The sequence below is a fragment of the Mandrillus leucophaeus genome, unplaced genomic scaffold (assembly GCF_000951045.1).
Source record: "Mandrillus leucophaeus isolate KB7577 unplaced genomic scaffold, Mleu.le_1.0 Scaffold535, whole genome shotgun sequence".
NCBI lineage: Eukaryota > Metazoa > Chordata > Mammalia > Primates > Cercopithecidae > Mandrillus > Mandrillus leucophaeus.
The window spans coordinates 146414-171989 of NW_012105753.1; the positions used below are offsets into that span (position 1 = coordinate 146414).

General features: G+C 37.1%; 1 protein-coding gene across 1 annotated transcript in view; it reads left to right on the forward strand.

Moving 5' to 3' along the window:
* CAMK2D (calcium/calmodulin-dependent protein kinase II delta) overlaps nucleotides 1–25289 on the forward strand; it is a 115911-nt gene extending 90622 nt beyond the window's left edge. Inside the window, exons 14-17 of the mRNA XM_011997286.1 lie at nucleotides 12147–12222; nucleotides 17471–17565; nucleotides 20139–20367; nucleotides 23179–25289. Of these exons, the coding sequence (XP_011852676.1) occupies nucleotides 12147–12222; nucleotides 17471–17565; nucleotides 20139–20367; nucleotides 23179–23182 (404 nt within the window). The 3' untranslated portion in view covers nucleotides 23183–25289. The remainder of the gene's footprint in view (nucleotides 1–12146; nucleotides 12223–17470; nucleotides 17566–20138; nucleotides 20368–23178) is intronic.
* Nucleotides 25290–25576: the final 287 nt, after the last annotated feature.

The following is a 25576-nucleotide window of genomic DNA, read 5'->3' on the forward strand; positions in this document are numbered from 1 at the left end:
CATGGGCCACCACATCTGGCCAACTGTGTCCCAATATTTCAACAAGAACTTTTAAATTAATTATCTAAGCTGAATTTAGAGACAAATGTCCCAGAGCTAAACATTATACAGTACCAATGTGAGGTATACTTTCTTAAAAAGCTTGTGATACTGTGAGTCATTTAGTAATTTCTGGTGTAATAGGATATTTTTGTCTTCCCAAACTAAGCTTTCACCAGTGTAGTAACTAAGCATGGAAATAGCTCATGGGCCTAGGAGTCTTATCACTACTTTCAAATGCATGACAACATTGGAAGAGTTATAGGCATCACATGGGTACAGCCCAATGGATTCTTCTCATCTGCTGTACAGATAAAGCCAATACACTGAGACAATGATGTTGCAGTAGAGAAACAGTTTAGTTATCAAAAGGCATCCAAGCAGGAAGACAGGACATGTTTCTGAAATCTGACTCTCTGAGAACTTGGAGGCTAGGATTGTTAAGGATAATTTGGCAGAAAGGGGGCTAGGGAAAGGATGCTGCTGACTGGTTGGGGATGAAATCATAGGCATGTCAGAACTGTCTTCGTGTGCTGAGTTAGTTTCTGGGTGGGGGTTGCAGGACCAGTTGAGTCAGTTCCTTTGTATATGAGTCACAGGTCTGGGTGGCATCAGTTGATTCACCATAATGCAAAAGTCTGAAACATATCTCAAAGACCAATCTTAGGTTTTACAATAGTAATGTTATCTATTAGGAGTAATTGAAGAAGTTATAAATCTTGTGACCTCCAGCTACATGACTCCTGATCAGTAAGCAAACTAGGAAACAATAGCTGGTTATTGCTTAACTATTCATAGATCTTAGCAAATTTAGGACTCTACCATAATTCTAACCTTGTGGCCTTTTATTAGTTTTATGAAGGTAGTTTCAGTCCTGAACAAGGAGGGGGTGTAGTTTTGGGAAAGGACTGTAATCATCCTTGCTTTAAAGTTAAACTGTAAAGTAAATTTATCCCATAATTGGCTTGGTTTATATCCAGGAATGAGCAAGGGCAGTTAGCTTGGGAGGTTAAAAGCAAGATGAAGTCAGTTATGTCAGATTTCTCTCATTGTCATAATTTTTGCAAACGCAGTTTCAGCATCACTATGTGAATGTGTGTGTAGTAAAAATGGGAAGTAGAAATAATTTTCCTCAAAACCTAAATAAGTCTTGCAAGTTGTGACAGACCATTGTAAATTTACACAGATTGACTGCTGCTGTGCCTTTTCAGTCCAATGGGCTGACATCTGAGAAAGCTACAGTTATCATCAAAGTTGGGCATATAGGCACACATACTACGTTGAGCCCTGGCCTTTGGATCTACAATGCCATAGATGAATGCAACATACTCTTGACATATCAAGAGGTTCTATAATTTTTTCATAATTTTCCAAATTAGAAAAATACTCCTTAATTATTTTATTTGTCTTACAAACTTTTTTCCACTAGTTCCCCACTTACTATTGATTACAGATGCTTTAGTAGTTTTAAACAATGTATGGGAGGAACTGTAGTTTTAACACAGTGTACAATTTTCCCATATGTTTTGTAAATTGGTCTCTCTTCTTCCCACTTCACTGAAGATAATCTGCCCTTGCAGATTATCTTTTATTGATTCAGGAAGCTATGGACTGGATAGTGATGGACTTTGTAATGAAAGCACAAGCTACTATTTTTGCAGCTGCTGAAGATGAAAAATAAGTTAGAAAACATGAAAGGACAATGTTAGGAGATGCTGCTGCATATTCCTGGGTAGTAAAAGATCTGCTTTGCTGTCTTGACAGTCTCTTCCAGGGGAAGAGACTTCCTGAGTCGAAATAAGATAGGAAGTATTTAACACAAAGAAGTGAAATGACATCCTTATAGTTGAAATAGTCATACTATGTTAGTTGGTAAAACTACTTAGCTTCTACCTCATTGAGGCAACATCAGTGTGAGAAACACTGAAATATGACTGAGAGCCTGCAGTAGCAAGAAGATGAGGGGAAAATGCCTTTAAAAAGATCGCAAGGAGTTCAATAATTATGGATGCATAGTAACATTTTTGAGTACTCTTAATATAGTCAGCCTAGTTCTTTCTCAAAAAACAAATTCAAGGACATAACAGTTCAGTCGACACTGTGAAATTTTGTTTGTTTGTTTGTTTCTTTTTCAAAACCAGCAAAGGGATATGATGCTTATTTGGTAGAGAGGATATGCTCTTTAACTCTTTCTGCCTTCTTGATCCAAGAAAGCACTCACAAATTTACCAGTTTATTTACTCAGGAAAATGTGGTTATAAATAAACTTACTCAGGAGTAAACTAAATTCTATTATTTACTAAATTCAAATAGCATACTTTTCATAAAGGGATGAAACCAGTTATTGAAAAGAAACTTAATTAATTGTAAGCTAAACAACAGCAACAGAAATCATTGAAAGAAATTAAAACCTACTATCATGGCTGTAAAGGATTTTAACCATTCTCACTTTTTATACTTCTCGCTATTAATACTGAAGGTAGGACAGAATATTAACACTTTGAAATTAACTCTTGGCTGGGCATGGTGGCTCATGCCAGCACTTTGGGAGGTTGAGGCAGGCAGATCACCTGAGGTCAGGAGTTCAAGACCAGCATGGCCAACATGGTGAAACCCCGTCTCTACTAAAACTACAAAAATTAGTCGGGCATGGTGGCAGGTGCCTGTAATCCCAGCTACTCGGCAGGCTGAGGCAGGAGAATCGCTTGAACCCAGGAGGCGGAGGTCGCAATGAGCCAAGATCATACCGTTGCACTCCAGCCTGGGAACAAGAGTGAGACTTCATTTCAAAAAAAAATAAAAATAAAAAATAAACTCTTGACCTGAAAGATGCATGCTCTGTTTTGACTAATATAAAATTGATTAGCAGCGTTAGTTAAAATCATTACAGTACCTAGGGGCAGGTGGATTGCTTTCATGACCAAAAAATACAAAAAAGAGGCAAAGAAGAACTTTCCAAATATTTTAAAACTTTATATCTAATTGGTCTCATTGTCTCTTTTCTAAGTCTGAATTTTTTTCTTTCAAGAAAATAACTGTGGCCATCACCTTGGTTACACAGTGGAGAAAAGAGATACCCTTAGAGAATGCTTAGAAGTTCTCTGATCATGCAAATGTGTAAACTTGAATGCCAAGAGACTTTATAAATCCAAGCAGATGATGTGAGTCTTTGACCAGTCTCTGAAAATCTTTTTCTTCCATGTCATCAACTCTTAACTGGAAATGGTACCACACCTATCTGATTCATGGAACATCTTAATACTTGAAATACTCAATGGTATTCACAATGCTGTGCTATTTCTAGCTTCTGCAAGTCAGCTGGGGGTGGTAGAATAGTTACCCAATTACTTTAATGTGGCTAGGATGAATTCTTTCACATAAGCAAATGTTCTATGTAATCATAGATCATTTCTTTAGACTCTAAAACATTTAAGTCATTTTTTAATGAAAATCTTTATAAATACTTTATACCTCCCTTAATTTCTCTAATAGTAAATATTTTATTTCCTTTTCTGAGCAAAGATAATTTTAGGAATAACATGACCATATTTTGCTGTAACCCAGTAATATCCTTGCAAACTAAAAAAAATAATAAATAAACCTATTTGTACTTATTCTAAATGATCTCAAATGCTAGATCTTTCTGAACTTAAATATTTGTTAATTATTTATTATTAGGCTATAGCAATTTAACAGGGCCAAGACTTATATTACTTCTTCCCCAATTAACTATCATTTTGTACTGTGAAACTACTGTGCATTATATAGCAAGGTTCAAAGGTGGTTTGAATATTTTTTTTTTTAATCATGAAAGCCTCTAGTAATTAAAGGGCTGAGAAGTTGATGTTATTCAACAGGTGACCTCTGGATAAAAGAAGTTTATAGTAAATATTCTTGAATAGAAATTTAATAATTGCCAGGTCTTATATTTGAATAAAATATTATAGATATTAAATCAATCAACTTTAGAATTTGTGATCAGTTTGATTTTAAAAGCCAAAATTATGAAAATTCCTCTCCCCAACATTAACTACTATATCAGTCTAGTGAAGTAAAAATAAAGTCACAGAGAAACAAGCCGCTAATTGCACAGGGAATGCCAAATATAGCTGAATTGATAGGCACCTTTTTCTGTAAAACTACCAAGAGCATAATTTCTATATTTGCCTAAAATAGTAACTATTCCCAAGGGTTAATTTTGTTAATGGCAGCATGGAAAAAGACAATAAAACCATGGGGCACCCAGTTGTGTGAAATTGATGTAATAATTAATTACACCCTTAGCCCAGTAATTAAGTAGTCAGTCACCTTGCCAGGGTAAGTTCAAAGGCGTTTAGGTGGTTCATTTAAGTTTATGATTTCAAAATATTGAAGTAAAGCACTGTGGGCTGGAAAGGAACATAGATCAGTGAATTAAACAGCAGAGGGGAACCTTAGCCAAATAAAGCTCTAACCCTGGCACAGCCTCTGAATTTGCTGGATGACTTGAGCAAGTCACTTAGCCTCCTTGTCCTTCAAGTCTCTGGCAGCCAAGTACCCAATAACCTGTGCGAAATGTAGAAAGAAGAATTTAAATTAAATAGAACTAGACATATTGAGAAAGTAAATAAATAGAATTGCTAACTTAAGATGATACACTCAAAAAAAGCTAGAAAACAATTTTAATTGCACAGCTTTTGATCACTGAATAAGTGCTTTTTAGGCACAATTCACTAAAAGATTTCAGTGTATGACACTCTGCACACATCCCAGTGAAGACACATTTGCAGGTATAAATTCAGTTTATTTTGTGGTTCAAGTTTCATTGTAGTCAGCTAGACCTCTCAATAGGGCTTATCATCAAGTACTTTCACTTCAATAAACTGATTAATCCAAAATCTAAACAACTGAAAAGCTCAAGTTCAAATACTAGAATTTCTTTGCACTCAACCCTCTTGAAAAGAAATATTAAATGTAAACATTGACTAGAAATATCTGGTTTATCTTACTAGACTTTTAAGATTAAATCTGCTGCTATTCCAGCATCTGAAATACTGCAGCCTCATATACTGTGGTCCTGATGCAGACTCTGAAGTATCTAAGGTGCCTTCTCAGCACTACCGCATCCAAACTGCTATCACACATGATCATTGTCTACATACGTGCGCATATCTAGTGGTTTAAAATGTACACAGTATTATATATATATTGTCTAACCATATAAATATCAATTTATTCATACATGCATGCATATATAGATGTTGACTCAGTACTAGGTGTTCAGAGTATAAACTGATCAACTTCTAGTTAGATATATGAACATGCTGTGATAATGCAGTAAGATCAAAATAACATGAAGTAGCTGGGTCTGAAGCATTCAGGAAGAGCAATACAGACAAAGTGACACGAGCAAGGTATTGAAAAAGATTTTCTGGCAGAAGGAAAAATGGGAGGAAAAGTACAGTTATCAAAGAGCCAGGACTAGTTGAGGAAAGGTGAGCCCCTTGGTGTGGCTGGAGAATATATAAAAGCCCTGGAGGACAAAAAGTGTCAGGAGATAAAGCTGGAAAAGTAAGAAGTAAGAAGATCTTTAAAACAGAGAACTTTGGGCTTCAGCTTCTAGACCATGAGAGGAGAGGTACTGGAAACCTTAAAGGTGGAAGACAATGGCAGCTCTGTTCTATAGAGTGATGATTCTGCAACAGTGAGGAGTGAGAGAGGCCGGTGTGGGAGACCTGGGAGCAGGAAGGGTCAGGAACTTCTGAGAGCCTGAATCAGAGCAGTGGCAGTGAGCCTAAAGAGGAAGAAATGGCTCTGAGAAAGAGTTGGAAGAATGTAGAATGGCTAACGATCTATGAGGAATAAAAAAAAAGGAGATAGCAAGGCTTCCAGTTTGGGCAGCTGAGTAGCTTATGATGCCACTATGCAAGATGAGAAATTCCAGAGATGCAACAGACTTTGTGAGAAAATTACTGAGGTTCATTTTGGGCACCCTGGGTCTGAAATGCCAGGACAAATTCAGATGTTTAGAATGCAGTTAGAAATATGAGCGTGGAGCCTAGAAAGATTTAAGGTCTCAGCGATAGAGAATTGGCAGTCTTCAGCATGCGGTCAGAGCCAGAGGAGTGAATGAGATTGCCAAGAGTAAGCAAATGAAATAATTAAGAGGCTAAGGATGTACCCTGGGAAGCATCATCATAAGTGCTAAGGAAAAATAATGATCCATGGAGGATTGGATATGGAAACAAAGGAAAGAATTGAGTCCAGAAGAAACCCCAGGATTTGAGCTGGGAGACTGGCAAAGTTGTGGTTTCATTAGCAAAAATGAGTAAGTCAGGAAGAGAAAGGAGTTCAATGGTCAGTTTTAGACAAGTCAAAAAGTGTTTTCTTTCATTGTCAATAAACGATAAGACATGCTGCTTTATACTTAAATTATTTCCATTTGTCAATTTTATATTTCTTAAAAGCTATCAGGTTATCACCAAATAATGTAGCATCATATATTTTAGAAAGGTCATTGGATTGGAAATCAGAAACCAATTGAGTTTGTTCTGGACCTACCATTCATTCAAATACTTACTGAACATTTCCTATATGCCATGTACGATGTTATCTGCTGGAGTTGCAATGATGCAATACCTCCCTTACAGAGTAATAGAGAAAACTGATTAATCGGTTACATGCAAATAAATAGGTAAATACAAGTGTACTAAGTGCTTTTAAAAATCAGGTGTCGGCCGGGTGCAGTGGTTTACGCCTATAATCCCAGCACTTTGGGAAGCCTAGACGGGTGGATCACGAGGTCAGGAGATGGAGACCATCCTGGCTAATATGGTGAAACCCCGTCTCTACTAAAAATACAACAAATTAGCCGGGCTTGGTGGCGGGCACCTGTAGTCCCAGCTGCTCAGGAGGCTGAGGCAGGAGAATGACATGAACCCGGGAGGCAGAGCTTGCAGTGAGCGGAGATTGCGCCACTGGCACTCCAGCCTGGGCGACAGAACGAGATGCCGTCTCAAAAAAAAACGAACAAAAAAGATCAGGTGTCAGCTATGTATGAATTCATAACATCCCAGGGACCTAACCTAACATGAGGGTCAGGGAAGGCTTTTTTTTTTTTTTTTTTTTTTTTGAGACAAAGTCTTGCTCTGTCACCAGGCTGGAGTGCAATGGCGTGATCTCAGCTCACTGCAACCTCCATCTACCAGGTTCAAGCGATTCTCCTACCTCAGTCTCCCAAGTAACTGGGACTACATGTGCACGCCACCATGCCCAGCTAATTTTTGTATTTTTAGTAGAGACAGGGTTTCACCATGTTGGCCAGTGTGGTCTCAATCTCTTGACCTCGTGATCTGCCCGCCTCGGCCTCTCAAAGTGCTGAGATTACAGGCATAGCCACCGCACCTGGCCCGGGGAAGGCATTTTTGAAGAAATAATAGTTGAGTTGAGATCTGATAAAAGAAGTAGGAGTAAATGGTGGGGTTGGGGGAGCGGTTTTCCAAGAAGAGAAGACAGGACATATGAAGGGCTGGTAATAGGAGGCAGTGTGTCCATTTTGAATTGGTAAAACAAGGGAGCAAGAGTGCGTTAGAGAGGATAAACCCAAAGAGTCTTTGAGTCTGATGAGATGGGCAGAGCCCAGATTATGCAAGGTTTTGTAGTCTCTCTTCAGGTTCCTATCCTGAGAGCAGTGAGAAGGTTTTAGAAGAGTTCAAATAGAGGGTTTTCTGAAGAGATAGGCATTTAAATAAAAGAGAGAAAGAGAGAGAGAGGTGGTTGCATTGTAGAGAACAGAATAGTGAAGAGCAAAATTGGTTGCAGAAACACTAAGTCAGAGGGCTGTTGCAGAGCCTGGACAAGAAATAATGGATGCTTGTACCCAGAGTAGGGGTGAAGAGGAAAAAAAGTAAAAAAGAAGAGGAAGGCAAATTCAGCAGAACTCAATGGATTTGATTGAGGTGCTGGATTTAGGGAGTCAAATGTGATCCTCAGGTTTCTTTCTGGCTTGTGCAACTGAGAGATGATCTTGCTATGCCATTCACCAAGATGGGGATCCATGGAAGAGCAAGCAGGCTTGTAGTGGTGGAAGTTCTTAAGCTCAGTTCAGTATACGTTGGGTTTGAGGTCCATTTGAGATACCCAAATGGAGGATCAAAAAGAGGCCTTGACCCGGGCGCGGTGGCTCATGCCTGTAATCCCAGCACTTTCAGAGGCCGAGACGGGTGGATCACTAGGTCAGGAGATCGAGACCATCCTGGCTAACACGGTGAATCCCGTCTCTATTAAAAATACAAAAAATTAGCTGGGCATGGTGGCAGGCGCCTATAGTCCCAGCTACTGGGGAGGCTGAGGCAGGAGAATGGCGTGAACCCAGGAGGCGGAGCTTGCAGTGATCCGAGATTGCACCACTGAACTCCAGCCTGGGCGACAGAGCGAGACTCCGTCTCAAAAAAAAAAAAAAAATAGGCCTTGACACATAGATCTGAAGGAAAAGTCTAGGAAGGAGGTTAGCAATTTGGGAGTCTTTGGAATATAGATGACTATTTAAGGCACTAGTGTACACAGGACTTTAGGGATGCAGCATGAGATAAGGAGAGGGACTCAAATTGAGTCTTTAGAAGGAATTGAAGCATTTAATATCCAGGTAGGGAAGGATAACATGGCAAATGAGAATGAGAACATGTAGAAAAGCAAGAGAGTTAAGTAAAAGGAGAGTGTTCCAAGACAAGAAGGTGGGAAGGAGTGATCAGCAAACTCCATACCTTTGGGCAATGCCCATAATCCCTTTATTTATCTGTTAAACCAAGAAATAATCACTGCGTATCTGAATATTGTTATAGTAACCAAATCTAATGTTTGAGGAAATGTTGAAATCTGTAAGTTGTTTTATTATGTAATTACTTTCAGTTCTTGGGTTTTATTTTGTTTTCAAACACTGGCATCATTCACACCCTTATCTTACTCTTCCAGGCCTCTTAGAACAAGAGCCAAAAATGTATGAATTTGAAAGTGAAAATGTTCCCAATTCTTTTTGCATAATTGCATGGAAAGTAATTCCACTCAGAACCTGGAACATCTCTCCCACTTGGTTTTCTCCTTTTCCTTTTCCTAAGAACCTAGAAATCCCCGGAAAGTACTTTGTGTCCTGTGAGTATAGGCTGGAGCACTAGAAATAAACCTAGTAGGTAAACAGCTTCCTGTGATTAAATGGCTAGCTGTGCAGTGGAAGAAGCCTATGGTGTTCAGGGAACACTTTACTGGTACATTCTCCATTCATCGTGGTATAATTAGGAACATGTCACAAGCTCTCCCCACTTTGACTTTTGGAGTGGTTATTAGTTGGTGTTCAGGAAGAGGGAAGGCCAGATGAGAGTGGACCCCCTCCCCACACAACTTGTCTATCTAAAGCCCTGGCACAGTAACTGTTCCTTAACCTCACTGCTGATTGAGAGTAGAGCTAGCTAGCACCAAACCCTCTCTTCCTCTAGGTCAGATGCTGGGCTTGTGGCAACAGTTCCAACCACAAGCTGACTACTATATACAAATGATTCATTTCCAGCCTTCTGCTTTCCTTTAAAGAGTCAGCTGTCATGTGCCGCCTATGACTCACTCAAGCTTCTTTGCCCCAGGGAAATAAGCACTCTAAAGATTCCTGAGTTCCAGGCCCCTCCTAAGCCAAAAGAGTCACGTTGTTTTTATGATGATACAGCACAGAAGCATCCTGGCTAATTCCCATGTGTTGTCCTGCCAGTAAAAGCACCATCGTTTCTAAGCACAAGAAGTGAGAGAAGGCAATTTGTGTTGCTTTGTTTATGCAGGACAACCTTTAAGCCAGTTGTGGCATGCAATATATTGAAGAGCGAATGTGTATTTCCGTAGTGGTTCAGAAAGTGAGAGGCGGCCATATACACCCGATGGTTCTAATTCCATATTATGCTTGTGAGGCAGTGCAGAGACTTTCAGAAACTTCAGGAAGTGATCCTGAACTCTTCACACTCTATAAACTGAGGCTTACCCTAATGAAGCTCCACGAAGGACGTTGATCTTATGCTCATTTCAAATTGCCCATGTTTTCTAAACTGTAGTTTTTCCTGTCAGCTGTATATCAGACAAAAAAAATAAAATAAAAATCTGTTAATTTGAAATGAAGATTTCATGTGAGAAGGAAGTTTTGGTGGTCACATTTTTATCATCTTATTTTCTGAGATCCTCCTCACCCATGTCCCTTATGTTCCAGAATCGGGTCAGCTGTCATTAGCTTTTGCCAAATGTTCATACTGTTGAGGCCACAGACGGATGAATCACCTATTGCCTAACTGAATTAAGCTAAAATGTGTCACTGGCAGCATCCTTATTACAAAATCATGCCCTGATACCACTTCTGTCAGTATGTTTTGCTTTTAAATGTATTATTGATATTCATCAATCAAATGAGCAAGGGCGAGAAATCTTTTGGACATCTGTAGGAGCTGTGTTATGTTACTTTACATAAACAAAAAGTGATTATGTTAACTAAATATGAATTATAACCCATATTAGTGATTTTTTAATATTATAGACCTTGACATTGTTGGCGACCATATTATGGACTAACTAAATCACATTTTATAGGATAGTTTATTACTTGTATTTGTTATGATATAGTCTCATATAGAGTCTCGATGAAGTAAAATTTGGTTTATAGAAAACTTATTTTTAAATACTGTCATCACCTAGGTAACCTGAAGTTTCAGAGTGAAAGTAAGCATTTAAGTTTGTGGTTACAATCTGTTTGATGAATATCAGATTCATAAAAAGTGCAAACTGGTTTCTTTACTCAGTAAAGAACAAAGCCAGAGGTCAGCTTTTTTCGTGATCAATAGCAGCCTCACTACCTTAGTAAGATAAGATGGGAGGTAACATTTTGTGATTCCCAGTCTATCGTCAGTGATTTTAAGGGACTGTCACAATATTCTTAAAATCCAGTAAAATTTGTTTTCTAAAATATTTCATGCAGTAATTTTATAAGTAAGAGAACAGTGTTCTGAAATAAAGAAAGGTTATTATTAGTCTCAATTGATTAAATTCACAAACATTGAGCAACTATTCCATAAAAGACATTGAACAAAGCTTTTTAGGCTATACAAGAAAATAAAATGTTCTTTGCCCTCGGGGAGCTTTTAAGTTAATGAAGAAGACACATTACACAGTACAGAAAGTTTAATAACAATTTAAAACAAGTAATAATGTGTTTTAAACTAAAGAAGGTATCAAGAGATAGCATATGCATAATTGCCAGGTGAGTAATACAGATTCTGCAGGCTTTCAAAAAAGAGAAAGAACACTTGAGACAGATGTCAGTAGAAACAAATTCACTGAATAGATAGGATTTGAACCAAACCAACTATTAATAATTTCACCAATTATGGGCTAGGAATAGAAACAAATCATGATTGGTGTTGGGTTTCACAGCTATACCTGGAGGCTTTCATCTGATTATCTGCCTACATCTACAGTATTGATTCATATGTCACTTCTTCAATTTGTAGTTTACTAAAGGCCATTCGTCTAAATACAAAGGCCAAAGTGTCAGCATCCTCTTGTAGAGTCAGTCAAGCAGAGTAGTGAGAAAATGCAAATAATTATATAAAGTTCAATATCTCAATGCAAGATATCATCTTTACTCTGAAGATAGACCTATATTGTTAGAATGATACTTTTTGAGATTATTGTTTTTAATAACATTTGTTAACTATGGGGAGAAATATGTTTACTAATCCAATCAAGTTGTTTAAGGTTGTAGAAAAAAACATAACCTTGACCTTTCAGGTGACTGTTGTTTTCAAACAAATGGAAAATAGCAGTGCTTTCCAACATGAATGTACTCAGAGGTCATCTGAAAGTCATGTTAAAATGCAGATTCTGGCTGGGCACAGTGACTCACACCCGTAATCCCAGCACTTTGGGAGGCAGAGGTGGGAGGATCACTTGAGCCCAGGAGGTCAAGGCTGTAAGGAGCCATGATCGCGCTACTGCACACCAGCCTGGGTGACAGAGTGAGACCCTATCTCAAAAAATAAAAGTGAAAAAGAATGTTTTATATGACTTTTGTCTTTTATTCTCACCCAACTCTTTATTTTTGCCTTTAGCACGAAAGCAAGAGATTATCAAAGTCACCGAACAACTCATTGAAGCTATCAACAACGGGGACTTTGAAGCCTACACGTGAGTAGCAGATGTTTACTTTGCTTTCATGCATATGGTAAATATATTTGTTATATGAATGCATTCTTCAATATATCTAAATTTGCATATATTTAACTCTAGATTTGATATGTCAACAATAGTTTTATTTCATGGTATAAATGACTAAGTGCCCCTAGGAGAGAAAAATTTATTTAAGATTTCAGAGCCCAGGCACAGTGGCTCACACTTGTAATCCTAGCACTTTGGGAGGCCGAGGTCGGAGGATTGCTTGAGGCCAAGAGTTCGAGACCAACCTGGGTGACAGAACAAGACCCCATTTCTACGAAAAGTTTGAAAATTAGTCAGGCATAGTGGTGCACACCTGTAGTCCCACATATTTGGAAGGCTGAGGCAGGAGGATCACCTAAGCCCAGTGAGGCCTTAAGTCAAGGCTGCAGTGAGCCATGATCACGTCACTGCACTCCAGCCTGAGTGACAGAATGAGACCCTGTCTCAAAAAAAAAAAAGAAAAGAAAAGAAAAAAAGATTTCACAGAGAGAAGACTTGACTTCTGATCCAGTGATTGGAGATTTCTTTGTAAATACGCAGATGTATAACCACTCCCGCATCACACACACACACAAGTCCAGATGAGTAAAGGGCAATCCAGGCAGAGCAATTCATGTGAGCAAAAACACACGCAAAAAAGGAAAGCACATAAAATGTGCATTTCAGCTTAAGAAATGTTTTCCCTTGCAGTTCTGCAGAGGTTCTGGGGCAGAGAAAGAGATTAGGAGGTGACATGAGGCAGCCTTCTCTCTTCAGCCAGTACAATTCAACTTTATCTCCATCTCTTTTATATGTTTGTATCTTAAGGAAAACTTTACTTGAGGAATGAGTTCTAATGCTTATTTAAAGTTTATAAACTCCTGGATCATAGGAACTATGAAGGAAATTACTTTGCTGAAGTAAAAATAAAGCATTCAATTTAAATAGGGCCTTCTCCTTACACCATGCAACTCATGAGTTCCACTCCAGTGAAAGACTTAAATGCAAAACAGAGATTGAATCTGATCTCTGGCTAGAAAGATCCAAAAGCTGAAGATAAAATCGTAAGTGAGAATATAATATGATTATACCTAAATAGGTAAAATGTGTATACTTTAATTAAAAAGCCAAGAATAAAAGTAAGAGGCAAACAAACTTAGAAAAACATTTTCAAAACATATGTCAAAAGTTAATTTTTTATATTATGTGAATATGATTGAAAAGTAGAAAAATAGGTAAAGAACATGAACTGACTATTATCAGAGGAGGAAATATAAATGACAAGTAAACTAATAAAGGCATGTTTATGTTTACTAATTAAGTATATGCAAACTTGAATGCAAGAGCCTCTTCTGCCTATAAAATCAGCAGACATATAAACTCTGCTGACAGCCGCCAAGGTGCAGATACTACAGGGCAGTAGTGACTTTCCTATGCAATGGAATAAAACACAATGGGGTGCAAACTTTCAGGATGGCACTCATGGCAGAGATGGGGGGATTATTAATATATTTTGTTATATAATCTGTAATTATATACCTGAAAACTTTTATAAAGGCTAACTTTACTGTAATACTATAATTCTATTTATAAGAATTTAACATGAGTATAAATTTTTTATGTAAAACATGAGCAAAAATTTGTGAACAAAGATATATACTGAAGCAGTACAGTTTCCATTAAGTCATCTTTGGTACAATGGTTATGTTGAGTTTCTAGCAACCTGGAAAAATATTTATGATATTTTTACTGAAAATTAAGCAGGACATAAAAGAGTATGTACATAATTATTAAAACTACAAAAGTAAAAAGTATTAAAAGTGCCAGGCGTGGTGGCTCACACCTGTAATCCCAGCACTTCGGGAGGCCAAGGTGGGCAGATCACCTGAGGTCAGGAGTTCAAGATTAGCCTGACCAGCATGGAGAAACCCTGTCTCTACTAAAAATACAAAATTAGCCAGGTGTAGTGGCCCATGACTGTAATCCCAGCTACTCAGGAGGCTGAGGCAGGAGAATCACTTGAACCTGGGAGGCAGAGGTTGCGGTGAGCTGAGATCGTACCATTGCAGTCCAGGCTGGGCAAGAAGAGTGAAACTCCATCTCAAAAATAAATAAATAAATAAAAAGTATTAAAAGTGGAATGAAATATGCCAAATTAAATTTTAAAAAGAAAAAACGAAGTTGCCTCTGAGAGGTAAAATTACATGTGAATTTTTTTCCTGCCTTTTTATAAAAGTAAGCAAGTATTACTTTTATCATTAATTATAAATAAACACCAAATATAAAATATGGAAGAGATTAGCTAAATGTAAGAATGAAACTGTATCAGGAGCTTCTTCTTATAAATTAAATGTGTGTGCATATATGTATAAACACATGCGTATACATGTGTATGAGTGTATCAATTCTTTATCATGACCTAATAAGGCATACTTGGAATAAAAGATATAGTAAAAATTGGAGTTAAAAAGAACAGTCTGTTTTCAGAGACAACGGTTCCCTATTAAACAATTGTTTATAACTGTACCATAGAACCTGCTTTTTAAAAATTCTTGTTGCTGTTATATCCTTGTTAGATACATATGATTATTCAAAGAATAAGAATATTCGCTTTTTAAAAAAGTATTTTTTTTGCAATAGCATTTCCTTGTGGAATGATAAAAAAGTTGTGTTTGTTGTTGTTAAAAAGAAAAAAAGAAGTTGCCTCTGAGAGGTAAAATTGTGTATGAATTTTTTTCCTGCTTCTTTTCTATTCTTTCTCAATTTATAAACAGATACTACTATTATATAGGGAGCAATTGTAGCCAGGCAAAAGTGTATGTTTCCTATATTCTCAGACAGTTTAAAATAGGGTATTTTAAATAATGCTAAACCTTGGGAACACATCAGTTCACTAATATCTTTGCCTATGGAGACCTATAATCTGGCCTGATTTTGTACTTTCCAGCCAGAGCTAATCCAAGAGGGCTGCCATTCAAGAGCTTTTGGGATGGTAGAATGTACTGGTGTATCCCTGTCAACTGGTCCTTAGAACACCTGTTCAGATCACACACACCCACGTGTCAAATGGCAGCTTTGTGGATCTTTTATTAATCCAAAGCCTTTTATAGGGTAGATGGATGATTAGATAGATAGATAGATAGATAGATAGATAGATAGATAGATAGATAGATAGATAGGAACATTTCCAAATATATTGACTCTTTTCATGGTTGGGTAAGAAGATCCATCATGGCCCTGTGATTCCTAGATTATGTTAGTACTGATGTAAGGCAGTAAGAAATTTTGGTTCACTGATAATGACAACCAAAAACCATATTTATAGAGGAAGTAATAGCCCCTGGCAGAATAAATTCTTGTTACCATAGGAACGCTGTTCTTCCCATTTTGCTTCTTAGAGACTATATATATTTGATTTTAAGCTTAGAAACGCCTACCCAGCAGGCAGTCTGAAGTGAAGGTTGTAATCCTTGCCCCCACCATCTTTAAGGCACAAAGGATATCCACTGTGATTTCTACTTTTTAAAAGTATTCTTTAAATAATACCAGTTCCACGTTCTATAAACAGTACTGCACTTTGAGGAAGTACAGTGAGATAGACTTTTGAAATTTGTATTTCTGTTGAACATTTAAAAAAATTTGCCACCCCCAAAGGGGAATTTCTCTATGAAATTAGGTGTGGCCCCATCCACTGTATTATCCTTTGGGGCAAATTAATAAACAGTCCAAAATCCTTTGATTTGTACTCCATTTGATCTACCTTGTGAACTCCCACTCGTTCTTCAAATCCAGATCTTATCACCTTCTCTGAGAAGCCTACCCTGATCACCATAGGCCCAAAGGAAATATTTTCCTGTCTACATTTCCAGGGGCCTTACACACATAACACAGTGACCTTGCTTTCCACATCAAGCAACCAGTCATCATTCCCCAAGCGTACTCTGCATTTTCACAGCAGCAGACCATTCCACTTGCTGTCCTCCCCCTGCCCACCACCTCCCACATACCTGGAAAACTCTTACTCATTCTTCAAAGCCCAGCTCACATTTTCTTCCTCTCTTAAACCTTTCCTGTTCGCTGTCTATTAGTAATCTGTTTTTTTGAGCACTTCACATTTTCATCTATTCTGGTATTGATTATTGTATTATAATTGCTTGTTTTAAAGAATATCTGCCACATAGTTGGCGTTCAGCAATTCTTTACTGAATAAATTTCTCCAAAGAAAGCTCATTGGTTTTTTCCAAATATTTAAAATTGCACACCCCTTTATTGAATCATACTTCTAGGATTAAGAAAGAAAACCAGTATGAGCATTTGAACCTCCTATTGATTTCATTTTAAAAATAAAATAAACTTAAACACAATAATAAGATGTGACATTGCCAGGAAGTGTAGGGTGTGATACTTTCTTTCAAGTCAATTGTCATATACATGTTTGACATGAATGTAGAAGATGTGGTCCAACAAAAATTATTCCAGGGCTAAGCACGGTACCAGGCTCACCCCTATAATCCCATACTTTGGGAGGTCAGGTGGGAGGATCACTTGTGCCTAGGCATTAGAGACCAGCCTAGGCAACATAAGGAAACCCCATCTCTACTAGAAATAAAAATTTTAAAATTAACCCAGTGTGGTACTGCGCGTCAATACTCCCAGCTACTAGGGAGGCTGAGGCGGGAGGATTGCTTGAGTCTGGAAGGTTGAGGCTGCAGTGAGCCATTATTGCAGCACTACACTCCAGCCTGGGCAACAGAGCAAGACTCTGTCTCAAAAATAATAATTATTATTATTATTATTCCAGAAGTATTTAATTTCAGATTCAAAGATACTTTTATAGGATTTGGAGAGTGTCTTAAACTTGGACAAAACGACTTGGAGAGCATTTTTAAAAAATAGTAAACCTCAATCAAGAGTTAAGGTTGATTAACTTAAAACTGGAAAATTCACCTTAAAAATAAAAAAGTAGAAATTGTAAAAGGGGGCTTCCTAAAATATTGTATATTATCATCTGCTTGAACTGGATAAATTAGTTTGTTCCTATCAGAGTTCTCTGCAAAATGTCTTTTCAGAGTCTGCTCCTCAACCCACCTTGCCAAGGTTTTTGATAGAACATTTTTATTTCATTGTTTTTAGAGGCTCTTTCCTTCAGCAACTAATAAATCAGAATGTTTACACATGAAACAGCAAAACACATTAAAGCACCTATTAATTGGTTATTTTCTTTATTTTTCTTTTACAGAAAAATCTGTGACCCAGGCCTTACTGCTTTTGAACCTGAAGCTCTGGGTAATTTAGTGGAAGGGATGGATTTTCACCGATTCTACTTCGAAAATGGTACATTTATTCCTAATTTAATAACATGCCCTTTTTAAATGTCTCTGAATGTTTCCCAAATTTGCAGATTCTTTGGCTCTTTTCTACAATGAGAGTTTTCACCTTCATCCAGCATTTGAAACATACAATTGTTTTGTATTCAAAATTGAAAAAAAAAAAAATGTCAGGCTTGACTTACAGTTTTGGTGTGTTTTAAAAAATATCTTCGTATAAAAATTAATGTTGGCTGGGCACCGTGGCTCATGCCTGTAATCCCAGCACTTTGGGGGCCGAGGCGGGTGGATCACTTGAGGTCAGGAGTTCGAGACCAGCCTGACCAACAGGGTAAAACCTCATCTCTACTAAAAATACAAAATTAACTGGGCATGATGGCGCACACCTGTAATCCCAGCTGCTTGGAAGGCTGAGGTATGAGAATTGCTTGAACCTGGGAGGCAGAGGTTGCAGTGAGCCAAGATCGCCAGCCTGGGCAACAAGAGTGAAACTCCATCTCAAAAAAAAAAAAAGTAATGTTGATAGAATACACTTCAAGCAAGTTCCAGTTAATGTATAATATAGGCTATAAATCAGTTACAAAAAATGTTACTTCACGTTTTCATAAAACTATATATAAAAAAAATAGGCAGGCACAGTGGCTCATGCCTGTAATCCCAACACTTTAGGAGACTGAAGTGGGAGGATAGCTTGAGGCCAGAAATTCAAAACCAGTATGAGCAACATACTGAGACCCCATCTCTACAAAGAAGACAAAAATTAACCAGACATGATGACAAGCACCTGTAGTCCCAGCTACTTGGGAAGCTGAGATGGGAGATCACTTTGAGACCAGGAGATTGAGGCTGCAGTGAGCTTTGATCATACCACTGGATTCCTGCCTGGGTGACAGAATGAGATCCTGTCTCAAATTTTAAAAATAAGAAAAGGAAAAAATAGGAGGAAAAAATTTTTAAAAACCACACCATGCCAAAATATTCAACATAGAAGAGTGCTTTCAAGCATATGTGATGCTTATTTTCAAAGTAAAATGAAAATCAAGTTGAGTAATCAGATAAATCTTTCAATTCAAATTTTAAGAATTGTGGTAGTTTCAGAGGAAACCACCACTTTTCAAAGAAGGTGACAAAAGAAGTTCATCCTGCAGAAATCCTTCGGGTCATCAAGAAAAATGTAAACCAGGAATTCCCTTTATCCTTCTCTTTTTCCTTACACCTAATGACATTAGACATTATGCTGTGTTTGCATATTGCATTAAGTGAATGTACTATTTTTGCAGAGATCTTATTGAATTAAAGAAGAAATGTATTATAGGAATAATTGGGATAATCACATCACTTTCAGTAATTATAAGCTTTGATAAGAATGTCTGCTTTGGCATGGATTTTCGAAGTAAGATGTGTTGAATGAGTTACTTTTTCTTATATGCGTTAGGCATTTACAAACAAATAAACAAAAAGAACTATTTGATAAATTCTCTCTCAAAGTTTCAGTAAATGTTATCATATTCCCTATATTCCAGTGTTCTGATAGCATCTCATGTTTCCTCCAACTAACTCTCTATTGACATCGTCTGATCCCTAATGAAAGAATTAACCCATTAATATTTTAACCTATTTCAGCATAACACTATACATCATGTTCCATAAATGTAATTCCTTCATAATGGGGTATTCAGGTGACTATAATAATATTTTGTATAATTTAAATAGATGTTTTCTGAGAATGGAAAGCATGTTTGGATAACAGCTAAAAACAATTCAACGTTTTCTAGTGATCTAAGAAAGGAACAGCATCAGTAAGTGATGTGCCCTAATCCTCCTCATATCTCTTGGTGATTGAATAATTAGAATTGGTAGCTACTGTTAAAACACCAGAGTCTGGAGCATAGTGAGGGCTACTCAGGCAAGGGAAAGAGCTAGAAGATCAGAATCAGGCTGTGTGCCAACACTACATTTTGAATGTTTATCAAATGATCACAGTGGACTATCATGGAATAGACTCTAGTATGTGGAGGAGTCAGAGGATGAGATGAGAAACAAGTTCATAGGCTTGTTCAAAGGCTACCGCCAGCCTTATTTTGGAGACAGTGATATCCATACCTGAAACTTGATATATTGCCCTTCTCCCACATACTTCACCAACTAACAAAAACAAACACCACCGCAAGATCCCTGGTCAACTGTCCCAGCAGTTCATTCCTGGAAAAGACAGGAACTGCTTGGCACACCTGGGCCAGGCCTTCTTCACCTCCGTTCATGTTGTGATTTCTGTTTCTAACCACTTTCCTTCGTAAATAAATATATCTCTCCAGCTTTCTCACCCGATCAGAATTTCCAGAGGAGCATATAAGTGCCTGTGAAGGAAACCAGATAAAAGAAAGACTGCGTCCACTTTTGTTCTTTCCTTGCTTTGTACAGTGCCCAGTACCAGATTAGTATAAATAGTAGATTAATTAACTAATTAATTACTGACTGAATAAATGGCATTTCATGTATTGGTCCTAACTGAAGTTATTACTGGTTTTAGTTTCCTTTACATAGAAACTAAATTTTGCTTTTCATGTTTTTCTCTTTCAGCTTTGTCCAAAAGCAATAAACCAATCCACACTATTATTCTAAACCCTCATGTACATCTGGTAGGGGATGATGCCGCCTGCATAGCGTATATTAGGCTCACACAGTACATGGATGGCAGTGGAATGCCAAAGACAATGCAGTCAGAAGAGACTCGTGTGTGGCACCGTCGGGATGGAAAGTGGCAGAATGTTCATTTTCATCGCTCGGGGTCACCAACAGTACCCATCAAGTAAATATTCCCAGGCTGTCAGCTTCTTTGTTAATACACCCATGGTCAGCTTCTTCTACTTATTCCATTGTTAATAGCGTGGTATATGTTATTTAATGCTAGTAGTTGGTTACACTGATGAAAATAAATGACTTCACGGGAAAGGTTTATGATTCTCTGGAAAGACCAATCAGATCAGCCATCTGTGGGTTGAAACTTGCTATAGAGCAGTATACAATAGGTTTGGATAGGACTAGAGACTACCTTATCAAAATCTCACAGTGTTAAATCTAGGGGATTTGTATAATAAGGCAAAATATTTGTGACTTCATTTTCTCAATTGACAGAAGGAGACATCAGAGGAAAGCATAGGGTGGAGTTTCTAAAATGGCCAATATATTATCAGGAGTTTCATTTCATGGAGGATCCCCTAAAGCTCAGTTACAGAGACCCTTTTAAAAGGCCATTGTCAGGTAGTGCAATGTCGTTCTCACCTCACCACTCTACCTCAGATATCGTTTGCTTTTCCAGTCAGCGATTAGGCACATATTTATTGTGAATCTCCTAGGTGCTTAACCTGTGCCAGATTCAACACAAGGTAAAAGATATTGCTTTCAAGGAACATGCATTCTCATTTAGTCAATCATTGATTCTAAAGAAAAAAATGATATAATAAACTTTATCATCAACTTAAGAATACAGTAAAATTCATGAACAGTGTAGTAAACTGTTTATAACAGTTTGGAAGTACACTTTGTGTATAAGATAGAATTTTGGACAAAATCTTAAATGATGAGTAGAATTTAGAGACATAGAAAGATAGAAAAAACAAAGGAGAATAGTCCAGGCTAAAGGAGCATCGTGAAGAAAAGTACAATATCAGGATTCAGTTTAATATGAGAGAACATTATTGGTAAGGAATGCCGGTTACAACTAGAGTAAAGAGGAATAATTGAAAATAGGTTTATTAGTAAAGTGGAGTGATATGAAAACAAGAAGAGTTTAAACTCAGTGTAGAAGATTGGTCCACTGTTGATCTCTTTCCGAGTTATCTCACCAGGATCACCTGTTAATATTTGGGATTTGGAATGGGGGGTCATACAAACAGCCATTCAACTCACTCCAGAGAATCCATCATGATTTCTTAGTTTGATAACATACCACAGTGGTTTTCAGAGGCCTTCTGTATAGACTTACTACTTAATATCACTGTTGGATTTGTAAAAAGTGGGTCAACAGGGACAAAAAAACCCAAACCAAACAATAGGCTGAAATTTATTCCCAAAACCATAGCTATGTAATTAAGAGAAAAACACAAGAGGAATATGAAGATAATGAAGACACCTGTTTTTGTGTGTTTTTTACCCCAAAGAGGTACAGCACAAATCACTAGTTAATATAGAAGGGGTTACATTCATACAGTACCAGAGGGTTAGGTTTTTTTACAATTCCCTGAAGTGTTTATGGGATGAAGCCTATTCAAGAAAACTTCATTTTATGCCAGGTGGCTTAAATGGGGCTTCTCTTAATAGGCCACCCTGTATTCCAAATGGGAAAGAAAACTTCTCAGGAGGCACCTCTTTGTGGCAAAACATCTAAGGCCTGAAAATCATTCACATATGGGTCTTGTAAGTAACATCCTGCTCCGTGATACTTTGTGATTGGAGCTGAATGAAAAGCTGCATGGCTGTTTTCCTTCCTTTTGAGGATATTTTTTCTTGCATAATATTCAATGAAAAACATACAAGGTCTTTGAAAATTCATAGCAATTTTGCATGAGCTTTTGAATCTAACATTCAGCCCTATTTGGTAGCATAATCCTTATTTTAAAGGTAATAAACATTGAAATGAATTTTTTCCAACATGTGGATTATGTCATGTTAGAATCCTGAAGTTTTCACATCAAAAGTAAATTATGTCTAGGTCAGTTCAGATAACTCTCAATTATCCGGACTTAATTTATATTAAGCTTTAGAATCCTTTGGTGTCTTAACCATTCTTTCAAGAGGTTGCAATTCTATAAGCAGCTGGCTATGGCGAATGTGTAAATCAATTTGCTGTGCCTGACTGAGTATAATGGTGCTTGACCTTGAGCACAGGCCACAGGAGGAAGTCAAGCTGAAATTTAAAACTCACAAAGTGGGTAATTCTAGAGGATAATTGAAAGTTGACTGTAATTAACTTCATGCTTTTATTGTTGTTTTTAATTAGTTGTTTCTTAGACTTGGGTTACAAGTATTCAGATATGTATGGTGCTGTTGTGAATATTTGCCTCATTCAGAGAACTAAACCTTATCAGAGCTTTTAACAAATAGTGCTCCCAGCTGTTGCTTTCAACAAAGGAGAGCTCCAATTAAAGAGAGTAATCATGTTCTCTCTACTTTTGAGACTATATTCCTTGTTAAATTGACTTCTAGGTTTAATTTCCCAAGGAATCTAATAATAATAACAAAAACTAAGGATGAACTTTAAGTCTATTTCAGCAAAAAGATTATATTAATTTACTAATTTGTCCAGTAAACAGGAATGCTTAAGATGTATACTTAGATTTAATAACGTGACTGAAGCCTGGGTCCCTGTCTCTTTATTTTTAGCTTAGCTTTGTGTGAAAAAATAATTAATACTCATTTTCTATTTTAATACTGTCTTTGTGTAACATTGTATGTTTCTTCCTGTAATGATCACAAGCAAACATCTCTTATACATAGTGTTCTCAATCTATTTGTTAGCCAAGTTATAAAACTGTAGCGTAGTCAAATCTATGGCAAAGCAATTTGATGATATTTTGTAAAACAATATAATTTATTTCTTCCTCCCCCTTTCTCCTTTCAGCTAAATATCAACAGTGCCACTTCTGCATTCTCTGTTCTCAAGGCACCTGGATGGTGACCCTGGGCCGTCCTCTCCTCCTCTTCATGCATGTTTCTGAGTGCATGAAGTTGTGAAGGTCCTACATGTAATGCATATGTGATGCATCATCTTATCATATATTCCTTCCTATACATTGTTTACACTTCAACTACGGGGATGTTCCGTGCAAACTTAAATTACTGTTGGCAAAACAATAGGGGGAGATTAGACAAAAAGAAAAAATCCACAATATTCCAAGTACAACTCTTCATCAAGTTTCTCTGTTAATGCCAAGATTTAACAGACTTAAGAACTATTGTTCTCTGAATGACAGTTTGTAAGAGAAATGTAAATTTTTTAGAACTCTTTGCTGTTAATCTGTTTTGGCTTGTTTGGTTTTTTTGGGTTTTTTTGTTTTTGTTTTTGTTTTTTTTAAGGTAAAAAATATACCTTCAGTTTCCTGGTGTGATCCTGGTTAAAATGGATGATTTTTCATGGGAAGTTTTGCTGATTAACAATTAAAGTGGGTTGATATGTGGGCAAAATCACTTATGAAAGTAGAATCAAGAATCAGTTGGTTTGCTACCACATAAAGCCATGCTCTTTTTGGTCAAACTGTGTAAACTGGAAAAATTCACATCATTTCTGAGTTTAATCACTTTAGGATATATTCACATTGTTTTGGTGGATTTGCTGAATTGAATTGTTTTTCTTTCTCGAATCTGTGATCTCTTTTCTTTATCCTGTTTCTTTGTTCCTTTCGTTTGCTTCCTTTTTTATTTTTCTTTTGTTCCATTATTTTCTTACTTTCTTCCCTTTTCCTTTTTTGAGGAGGCCGGCTAGTAGTGTGTGAGAAAAGAAAAAAAGTGAAATTTGCATAATGAAGGTAAAAAGGAAATAAAAGCCTTTTGAAGGTGGCTCAACTAGCACTTTTGATCATCTTCAGGGCCCACAAAAATGTTGTCAAGATTTTAAAGGTTTATAATTCTGCTTAAGCTCTACTTTGGACTTAGGTATCCTAACTATGTTGGAGGTATTGTTTAAACTTAGGATAAAAGCAAGTTCCTCCTGTGACTGCAACGTCTTACTGATTGGGACAGTTGCCAGGAGGATACCAAGTTGATAGCAGAGGGGGTGTTATGCAAACGCACTCACCTCCGCCTTGGGGAATGAAAGGGTCACTTCTGCATCATCACTCGCTAGTTTTCTAGCGTTAGAGAGGCTTACAAATGTTTGCCATTCTCATACGTGTTTTGAACTTGATCTTTGTGACTTGTGTTTTTTAGCTTCTCTCTTGAATCAGAGTATCGTTACCTTCCTCCAAGGAGTTAGGATTTTCCAGTTTAAAACAAAAAGGGAAATATCCTAGGTTTTCTTTGTGCTTCTCATTTTTCCTTTGTTGATTGAATTCCTGTGATTTTTTTGTTCTCTTCTCTGAAACGCTTTACAGTGCATGGAATCTCCATCATTGTTATTTTAACGGTAGTAATTCACAGTCCTCAGAAGCCTGTTTTTAAAGCAGAAGCAAAAAAGGAAAACAAAGCAACAAAAACAACCCTTCCTCTTTTCTCTCATCTCACCTTTCTGTGTTGATTACTAATCATCTTAGATATTATTGCTAGTGGATGTATGGTAGATGGGTTGAAGCTTTTCTGATAATTATTACACAATTTAAAACAATATATATTTAAAATAAATATATACAGTCAATATATTGAGCCATGTTAACCTGCCAATGAGATCTGTGAAAAAATAATGGCCTCATTTTTCCCTTTTTAATTTCTTTTACCCTTTTGTGAAGCAGCTATACGTGGCATACATGTATTTAAAGAAAAAAATAGGTGTAGAGTGTTTTTTTTACACTTTTAGCATGTGGTGTTGAAGTATTACTGTAGATCAAGTTTGTCTTCTGCACTAAGATGTGAGGAAATTGTGATTTGTTCTCTCCACCACAAATGAATTACACATTTATTATCTTCTATCATTTTGAAACACTGCAGTTTACCATGGGACACTGTATATATTTCTTGCCATAATGGTAAATGACTGATTGATATATTTAAGAGTTAATAAATTTGTGATTTCTGCTGACAGTGCGTCCATCTTTATTTCTTCAGAAGAGCTACTGTATTTATGCCTGCATGGTGCTGGCCAGGGTCAAGGGCAGTGTATCCTGCTCTGGCCTCATTCAGTACATGACAATTTGCACTTGGTGGGAATGGCAAGTTAATAGTTCTCTATGAGCAAAACAATGGTCTCTTCTGGGAAATTGTTGCTGAGAACAACATAGTTAACAACTAAGACTCCTAAAAGCTTCTCTATACTATACCCTCCAATCCAGCCTTCACACGGCTGCTTTTTTTTAAACACGAACCTGACC